Source organism: Sorex araneus, chromosome 8 (genome assembly GCF_027595985.1).
Source record: "Sorex araneus isolate mSorAra2 chromosome 8, mSorAra2.pri, whole genome shotgun sequence".
NCBI lineage: Eukaryota > Metazoa > Chordata > Mammalia > Eulipotyphla > Soricidae > Sorex > Sorex araneus.
This window is the reverse complement of record NC_073309.1, coordinates 23,618,457-23,628,419: the sequence shown is the minus strand read 5'-3', so window position 1 is coordinate 23,628,419 and position 9,963 is coordinate 23,618,457. Positions and strand designations below refer to the sequence as shown.

Below are 9,963 nucleotides of genomic sequence, written 5' to 3'. Positions count from 1 at the left end.
ATACATATACCTCATATTGGAAGGGGAAAAAATGCCTTCTAAGAAGAGGTCAACACATATACCTAAAAAACAGATTTCAGGGACAAGAGTGATAGTATAATACGTAGGGTGTTTGCCTTGCACACGGCCAACCCGAGTTCAATCCCCAGCATCCCATATGGTCTCCCAAGCACTGCCAGGAGTAATTCCTGAGTACAGAGCCAGAGCCAGGAGTAACCCCTGAGCATTGCTGGGTGTGACTCAAAAAGCTTTAAAAAAAAAAAAAGCACCAGGGGCTGGAGTGATAGCACAGCGGGTAGGGCCGACCCGGGTTCGATTCCCAGCATTCCATATGGTCCCCTGAGCACCGCCAGGAGTAATTCCTGAGGGCAGAGCCAGGAGTAACCCCTATACATCGCCGGGTGTGACCCAAAAAGAAAAAAAAAAAAAACCACCAGATTTCAGGTATCAATCTTTAACTATATTTCTACTACCTTTATATACCGTAACCTTTCTAAATTTTAAGTTGAATGCAACATTCATTTTCAGCTCTCCCTCTTTTTTTTAAGGAAGTGTATTGAAGGCTTTCCTTTTCTTGGCTATATTTTCTCCGGTTGCTTTATGCTATCTTGGCTATATTATCTTCGAAGGGAAAGCAATTCTCTGAGCCCAGAGTCTTCTTTCCCTTTGAAGTCTGGAGACTGAAGCTGAGCTGTGACTCAGGATGCTACCGTCACCCCCACGGGAATTCTTGCTACCTCCACTGGTTCTCACCCCAAAATTAGACTAGTTAACAATGCTACAAAAAATCACTTTACCCCGCAGACGACCTGCTCTTTGAATTGCTTGATTTACTGCCTTGAGGTTCCCCAACAGTTCCGTGTGATTGTTACAGCGAATCTTATATCCATTTAGCAAGTCTTTATTAAGGTCGTAGAGTTCCATATAGCGATTCTTCATCGTTTTCCTGTTTGAATCGAGAAATTAAACAGTATACTTCAGTAGGGCAGACTTAAAAACATGCAAATTTCTTAGACAAATAAGATACCACATTTTTGGCTGCACTGTCATTAAAACTGGGTAACTGTTATGGTTTATCTTGAAAAACATTGAGAAGTTGCTACCAAAATACTCTATTTCTTCCAAATGAATGGAAGAGAACTCTTTCTTAGTCTTGGTCTCATGTGGGTTTGAATTTAGAAATTATTAACAAAAAAAGATATATGCATTCTGTACCATTGTCCAATTTATATTAGATATATATATAAAACAAGGAAGATAGTTACTGTAGAATAAAAACTGTTGGGGCTGGAGAGGTAGTATAGCGGGTAGGGTACTTGCTTTGCATGTGGCCGACACTGGTTCAATCCCTAGCATCCCATACAAACCCCTGAGCCCTGCCAGGAGTAATTCCTGAGTGCAGAGCCAGGAGTAACCCCTGCACATTGCTGGGTGGAGCCCAAGAAAACAAACAGAATGCTTACCCCTAAAATAAAAATAAGCAACGGGGAGAAAAATAATTTATATACAGAAATAAAGTCAGTCCTTAACAAAAAGTGTTTAGCACCACTCATATTAAAAATAAATAAAATTTGAAGCCAGAATGAGATAACTTCTTACCCACTGACCGAACTGGTAACTTTCCAAGAGTCTGCCCATACTTTCCATTAACTAGCCCGGCAGGAAGGGGGCATTCGCATGCATTACTGGCAGGGATGAAAAATTATCACCACTGCAAGGAACGCTGGTGGGAAAAAAAAGCCCTGCAAAATTCTCTGTACATTTATTATTTACTACAGTCTGCATTTAACATTTACCCTAAGAAGCTCATTTTAGGACTCCCCCCAAGATACTTTTACAAGTACACAAAAAGATTTACAGATGGCAGCATTATCTACAGGAGCAAAGGAGCAAATCGAATGTTGGGGACTGGTAGAATCAACAAACAGAGTACAGAGGAGAGTGCAAACAAGGGCCAGAGAGATGGAATGAAAAGACAGGGGCTTGGGGCAGGTGCAATAGCACAGCGGGTAGGGCGTTTGCCTTGCACTCGGCCGACTCGGATTTGATTCCCAGCATCCCATATGGTCCCTTGAGCATCGCCAGGAGTGATTCCTGAGTGCAGAGCCAGAAGTAACCCTTGTGCATCGCCGGGTGTGACCCAAAAAGCAAAAAAAAAAAAGACAGGGGCCAGAGCAACATGATAGCAGGGAGGGCGCGCCTGCCTTGCATGTGTGTGGCTGACCCAGGTGTGATCCTCCAAAACCCTATATGGTACCTCAAGCTCAATCCCTGGGTGCAGAGCCAGGAGTAAGCCCTGAGCACCATCAGCTACAGTCCAGGCCCCTCTCTACTCCAGAAAAGAGTATCTCCATGGACTACTTTGGAGTGAGCTCTAAGGCAGGTTTGGAAACCTGCAAAGGGGAGAAGACTTAGGTGAGGACGTGGATGTGTGTCTCTGTGTCTAAATTTGGGGGTGGCTATTTGCAGTGAAAGGGAGTCAACAAGATAGTTGTGAGATCTGATTTGATCCCCAGGACCACCCCACAAGCTGGGTGCCACATACATGCCAAGATAAACTGCATGTCTATGCAGGCAAGAAGCTAGCAACAGGCACATGTATTTGTAACATGTTTATTGTAAACTGCAGTTCACGTTCAAAGGAATTCACAGAACAGATGCTTGCCATCAAGAAGCAAGGTACCAGCATCCCGGGAGCCTCCCAATCCGCTCTTTCTGAACGGCCCTCCTCCGCAGGAGAGAAGCTGCATCGCTTTCCTGTTTCTCATCTATGCATGCTTCAATGATGTAACTTAGTCTGTCTGTTTCCAGATTATGAGTAGAAGCACTTGTATTTATTATTTGGAGTCTTCTTTTGGCCTCCATTTTGTTTGTAAGATTTGCCCAGGCTGTTTCATATCACTGCGAGACATGTGTTCTCACTGCTGTGTGTGAATCTCATTGTGTGAGAATATCATAATTTACCCATTAGAACACTGAAGCTATTTGGGGGTGTTTCCACACTGCTATTCTTAAGGACAAAGGCTTTATCAATATTCTTGTAAAACTATATGTGCACATATTCCTGGTTATAAACCGGGAGTAGAACTGGTGGGACATTTTCAACTTGACTGAAAACTGCCAAGTTATTTTCCAAAGTCCCCATAGCGATTTACACTCAACCAGTATACGAGAGCTGTAATTCCCCACTACTGACATTTTTAACTCTGCACCTGTTTTAGTCATGGTAAATACTCACATGTCCCTCATCAGACGAGCATCCTCGGCTCGAACCAGCAAACTTCGGATCAGGTTCGAATTATCAGCCATGTCTGCACTTAGTTTCTGATGCACCGAGTGATATTCATCCACCTGGAGACCAGGAACACTTGGGAAGTAAAAGGCCTCACAAAGTTCTAGACAGATGAAAAAGCTGCTACTATCATAGACGGAGGATATTTTCTTCCTCCCCTTCACTTGTACGATCTGAATTATGCCTGTGATTTCATCTCCTCCTCGATGAAATAATGAGTCTGTGCTGCTCCAGCACTCAGGAAGACGCTGGATCCTTTCCATGCCGCAGCATCAGGGGCCTTAACAATACACAGGAACACTTTGGGAACTGAGGGCTGGAAGTTTATCATTTGGGGATGATCACTTTCCTCCTCTTACTTTTTTTTCTTTTGATTTTAGGTTGTTGTAAAGTACAAAATCAAAAAGTAAACAAAGGACTAGAAAAGGAAAATGTTAACATTACCATTTTTTAAAAAAGTATTTTCACTAGGGGCTGGAGCGACAGTACAGCTGGCCTTATACATGGCCCACCTGGGTTCGGTCCCATGTGGTCCCCCAGCTGCCAGTAGTGATCCCTGAGCCCAGAGTAAGTCCTAAGCACAGCCGGGTGTATTCCCAAAACAAAAAACAAACAAAAGAGGCTGGAGTGAGATAGCACAGCGGATAGAGCATTTGCCTTGCATGTGGCTGACCCGGTTTTGATTCCCAGCATCGTATATGGTCCCCTGAGCATTGCCAGGAGTAATTCCTGAGTGCAGAGTAACCACTGTGCATCGCCAGGTGTGACCCAAAAAGAAAAAAAAAAAATTTCCACTAAAGGGGCTGGAGTGATAGCACAGCAGGTAGGGCGTTTACCTTGCACGCGGCCAACCCGGCTTCGATTCCCAGCATCCCATATGGTGCCCTGAGCACCGCCAGGAGTAATTTCTGAGTGTAGAGCCAGGAGTAACCCCTGAGCATCGCCTGGTGTGACCCAAAAAGCAAAAAAAAAAAAAAAAATTCCACTAAAGCCTCCCTCCCCTTGCAAAAAAACCCCCAAAACCCCAAGAACTAACCACCCATATTTATAAAAGAAGCTTTTTCTTTCTTAGGCTAGGGCTGTCCCAGCGTGGTGTGAGTGGGTGGGGACTTGCTTCTAACAGTGCTTAGGGATCATGCAAGATTCAACCTGGGAGGCCCGGAGCAATAACACAGCGGGTAGGGCATTTGCCTTGCACATGGCCAACCTGAGCTCTAATCCCCGGCATCCCATATGGTCCCAAGCACCGCCAGGAGTAATTCCTGAGAGCAGAGCCAGGAGTAACCCCTGAGCATTGCTGGGTGTGACCCAAAAAAAGAAAAAAAAGAGAGATTTAACCTGGGCCTCCCATATGCAAAGCATACACAAAAATCTTTTGATATATCCCCCTGACCCCCATCTAGAAGAAATTTTTTATTAACTGAACTCTCCAATACTAGTTCAATTTTTGTTTTAAGAATATATTTTAGGGGCTGGAGCAATAGCACAGCGGGTAGGGCATTTGCCTTGCCCCCGGCCAACCCAGGTTCGATTCCCAGCATCCCAAATGGTCCTCTGAGCAGGAGTAATTCCTAAGTGTACAGCCAGGAGTAACCCCTGTGCATCACCAGGTGTGACCCAAAAAGCAAAAAAAAAAAAGAATATATTTTAAAAAGTATTAAAACCTATCAAATATGTACATTTATAGCATTAGTATTAAATGTTTCAGACATTATTAGATTACTATGCTGTCACAAATGCATCCACTTGGTGCTCTTACCTTGATCAGAACCTTTCTTAATTCCTCAAAGTAAGCAGGGAAATCTGCTTCTACCTGAAGTTCTTCAATACCAAAGAACGATGCCATTGACTGGATAATATCACCAGCCAAATCAATATCATCCGTATTTATAGTGATCTATCCAGAAAAAAGGAGACAAGTTTCAATCCTCAGATACTGAAGGCCAACTTAGCTGAAACAGTAATAACTTTTCCAATATGTGACACAGATCAATATGTGTTTAATATATGTAAGTGTAAATATAGATTCGGTAACAAAGTAAGATTTAGCCCTGAAATGCAAAGCTACATCCTTATTTCTAGCAGCAAACCAAAAGATCAAACCTTTCACATTAAGCAACAAAATCACACAAGAAGCGAAAAGGTTTTCTTCTACATTCCCAACTCTTCCCAAACTAGACAAGAAAGGAGTGACGGGAATGGAGAGAGGGAGGCAGGGAGCTTCTGTTCTATATTACACTCGAACACGTGGATTTACTCATGTCTCAACTTGTACCGACTGGTGAATGCTGCACAACAGATATATGCCCAGTGAGATTACCTCTCCGTTCAGTTTGATTTTTATATACAGCTGGCCACCGTTCCGTAGGGAGGTGAAACACACTTGAAAGGGAGCATTTTGAATGTTAGTATCTTCTGGCAGCAGGAAGTTCTGTTTCAGCCAGATAACGACCTTCAAAATAAACGGGATGAAGTGAACTTCCAGTTTCAAAGTCCTGACACTCTTGGAATATTTGGTGGATGTCTCTGGTGTCTGGAACACACCTGATTGAGCTTGGGGGCCACACAGCATCGAGGGACCGAACCCAAGGCCTCACACACAAAGCAAGTGATATACCACTGAGCTACATCCCTGGCCTTGGTAGTCTTTTGTTGGGAGGGGAAAGTAGGGGCAGTGTTGACAGATTTGGGCCACACCCAGTGGTGCTCAAAGTCTACTCCTGGCTCTGTGCTTGGGTCCTCCTGATGCCATGCAGATGGAACTGGATCAGCTGTGTGCAAGGGGGACATGTGAACTCCGGCACTATCCCTTCAGCCCTATCCTTTTTTATTATTGTATTTTTAAATTTTATTCAATCACCGTGAGATAGTTACAAAGCTTTCATGTTTGACATTCAGCCATATAATGATGGAACACCCATCCCTCCACCAGTGCACATTTTCCACCACCCACATCCCAGTCCTCACCCTGCCTCTATGGCAGACAATTTCCCCAATGCTCTCTCTCTCTACCTTTGGGCATTATATTTTGCTTGAATTTTCCCACCACCATTCAAGCCTACCTGCCAGGGGCAGATGCTAGATAATTTATTTTCCATTGCTCATTCTGGATATCATGAGAAGTCTAGATTATAAATTGTTGGGTTCCAGAAACATCTCTGTAGGGCACTAATCTGTTTTGGGATTCAATTAGGAGTCTCTGGACCAGGCTGGCCCTATTCTTAAGTGTTTTTCTTCTTTGTTTGCTTGGTAAACAAAATAAAGTAAGGAATTATACTTCACCACCCACACAAAAATAACATTCATCCCACTTTCTTGTCCCAACGCACCCATGTTCTTAAGTGACACCCCTATTATGTCTACGACATGCAGTCCTGTTGGCACCCCATTCCGAGCCATCATCTCATCTGCCATCGAGGACCAACGAGAGCCACGCTGACTCGGCTGGCACAAGAGCTCTCCAGTGGCTCTGGCCCACATCGGGCTGCCTAACCTGTTTTTCCCACTCATGACCCCTTTACACCCAAGAAATTCTTATGGGGCCCCGGGTATGTCCAATAGGTATACAAATCAAACTCTGACTGGTAAAATATCACAGATGTACATAAGAAAATTTCTTATGCCCTCTACATTTAGTTATGCAACCTTACATGGACTCTCAAACCACAATTTAAGAAGTTAGATCCAGAATAAAATCATCTGCTCAGAACTATTCCATGGCATTCCCTGAAGAATGCACGTACATGCAGCACAGACACAGACAGACCTACACAGTAACACAAGTAACTTTGAATCTTAGTCTCACTTTACAGTAGCTTGTAATACAGGTTGAACATAAGAACAATTCCCATGAGGCCTTCTGGAAGGGCCCTCTTAATACTGAGTTTTCGGTGGTTGAGATGGATCCTGAGACTCGTGATTGAAACCCTCAGTGAGGGCTGGAGTGACAGCTCACTGCAGGAAGGAGGCCCGGGATTTAGCCCTGGCTAGTCTGCTCCCCCAAGAACGTTCAACTGAGTTCTTGAATTCTTGACCCTATAAACTGAGTCACGATTAGCACCCGGATGGCCCCAATACAAAACAAACCTTCCTGAGAATTCTGAAGTTCAGCCGAGGTTAAGATGCACCAGTACTACTACTGTAAATGAGACGAGGAGCTCTGTGATGTTCAGGGCCCCCAAAGGTGTAAGACTAGCCTCACCTGTAGGAAAGGAAGGCGGGGCTTCTCCAAGACAGCTAAGAATTTAATGAATTATGGTAGCACGGGAACCCCCAAATATTCCCAACTGCAAATCCCACTCTTTCACCTGTAATTAATGATTACTCAGGTAATAACTGGTTTGTTTGTTTTTTTTCCCCAAAAGTGAGAGGCTATTTTAGCAGTTTTTTTCTTGTTTGTTTTTAGGGGGGAGGGGGATGGGGCTGGTGATGCTCAGGGTTTACTCCTGGATCTGCACTTGGGGGTCAGTCGGTGCTCAGGGGACCATATGGGATTGCTGGGATCGCACCCAGGTTGGCCACACGCAAGGCAAATGCCCCACCCACTGTACTATTGCTCTGGTCCAGTTTTAGCAGTATTTTATTACAGGGTATAAGCAAACCTCAAGTTGTCTGACTCTCATATCACAATTTTTTTTTTTACTATGCCCAAAAAAGTGTCATGTAATTTCCTCTTTCCTTCCTTCTTTCCTCCCACCCTTCCTTTTTTTTTCTTTCTTTCTTCCTTTTTTGGAGAGTTCACTCCCAAATAAAGTCCGGAGGGCCCAGGGGTATCAACCAACAAGGCTACCGGGGCCCTCAAGTGCCACGCCCAGCAATGATCACCTGCAGGTGATCGGGAACCGCAGGAGCATCTCTGCACGAGCCCCTACACCCTGTGCTACCACCTGGGCTCCCTGGCTGCCCCTTTTCTATGAAACAACGTCCGAGCGACTCTCAGATGCAAACATAGTCAGAGGACAAAGCCGTGGCTCACCCTCTGCGCGCGCTCTGCGATGACGAAGCTGACGTGGCTGAGTGGCGCGGTGGCAGGGTCCGGTTTGGTCAGCGCGTACATGGAGAACCGGGGGAGCTGTCTTGTCAATTCAAACACGTGAAACTGCGTGCTGTGGCCAACCAGTACAAAGAAATGTTGTGTGGAATGTTATTTCAATATGCAAAGTCCAGAAAATAATATAAAGTCACTACCAGATCATGGCAAGCCACCGAGAGTATGGAGCCCACACGCCAGAGCCTGGCAAGCTACCCGTGCGTGTTGGATATGCCAAAAACAGTGACAATAAGTCTCTCAATGAGAGATGTTACTGGTGCCCGCTCGAACAAATCGATGAGCAACGGGATGACAGTGACAGTGACAGTGACCAGATCATAAAGATGATCGTGAAGGGTTTCACTGAAGAAAAAAATGTAAGGAGTTCAAGTATTACAGTAAGAGGGTCTGGGACTTAAAGTAACACACCCAGCTGTGTTCAAGGTTTACTCCTGACTGTGCTCAGGGGCTGCTCTTGGCAGGGCTCAAAGGACCATATGTGGTGCCAGGGAGCGAGCCCAGGTCAGCTGCATCCAAGTCAAGTGCCCTACCCACTGTACTATCTCTCTGGCCCCCATCAAAGTATATCTGCACACGCATGCACTTAGGAGTTTAAAACAAAAAGACGTAAAATAATTAAAAAGCTATAAAAAGGTTTTATCACCTACTTTTTTTTCTTCATCAGTGAGGTTAGGTTATATACAACGCTTAATAAAAAGACACCACCTCATCCTTGTAGTCTTAGTGACTGAAAGCAGAAGCTGACAAAACTCCAGTTAAGCCCGGTTTTTATTTGTCTGGAGGCAAATAAAGGACCTAGCAGTGCTCAGGGCTTACTCCTGGTCCTGTGCTCAGGGGTCACTGCTGATAGTGCTCAGGGAACCATAAGCAGTCCCAGGAATCACAGAGGAGCACACACATGCAAGGCAAGCACCTCACTCCCCACACTATCACTCTGGCCCTAGCATGTTTTTTAAATGACCAGCTTTCTTTTTTTTTAAGTGGTTCACAATAATTTATTACATTCGCTATTCCAACACCAATCCCACCACCGTTACACCTTCCCACCACCATTATTTCAAATTTTCCCACCACTACCCAAGCCTGCCTCAAAAGCAGGTGCTACATAATTTATTTTGTATTGCTTGCTATGAATAATCCACTAAAGATGATCCAAAAAGTTTCCTTAGAGAAAAGTATGTGAAGGCTGTCGTAACTCACCCTAGAGCCATAAAGTCCTTGTATAAGAGACTACAAACGTATTGCTACAGTTTGAGCCTTTGTGTGCTAATTTTTTTTTTTGGATCGGGATGAGACCTTCTACTTTACACTCCATCAAATGTGGTGTGCTACTCTTGGTACATCAGTGGCTGGGAGAAGGAGATGTCACTCCAGGAATTCTAAAATTTTAAATAGGGTGACACGGCCAGAGTTAAATTTTTAACTGGATGGTGACTTTGGGGTCAGGAGGCACCTCCGCAGCTTATGGCTCTCTTTGGAGACCCGTGAGTCTCCGGATCCTGGCCACTAAGGAGCTTCTGTGGCACCAGAGGCGGTTTGTGGGTATGACTGTAAGAGATTATCTTAAATTTACATGCCCTTTGCTTTTCTGAAAGGTTCCAAATGAAAAGGGGGAAAGGCC

The 9,963-nt window shown here is 44.6% G+C and overlaps 1 protein-coding gene across 1 annotated transcript in view; it reads right to left on the bottom strand.

Annotated features, from left to right (window-relative positions):
* The window catches only part of BBS2 (Bardet-Biedl syndrome 2), a 34,306-nt gene that overhangs the window by 1,152 nt on the left and 23,191 nt on the right, over nt 1-9,963 (bottom strand). The window contains exons 12-16 of the mRNA XM_055145407.1: nt 8,268-8,397; nt 5,613-5,744; nt 5,052-5,189; nt 3,239-3,351; nt 798-946 (exon numbers count right to left, since the gene is read on the bottom strand). Of these exons, the coding sequence (XP_055001382.1) occupies nt 798-946; nt 3,239-3,351; nt 5,052-5,189; nt 5,613-5,744; nt 8,268-8,397 (662 nt within the window). The remainder of the gene's footprint in view (nt 1-797; nt 947-3,238; nt 3,352-5,051; nt 5,190-5,612; nt 5,745-8,267; nt 8,398-9,963) is intronic.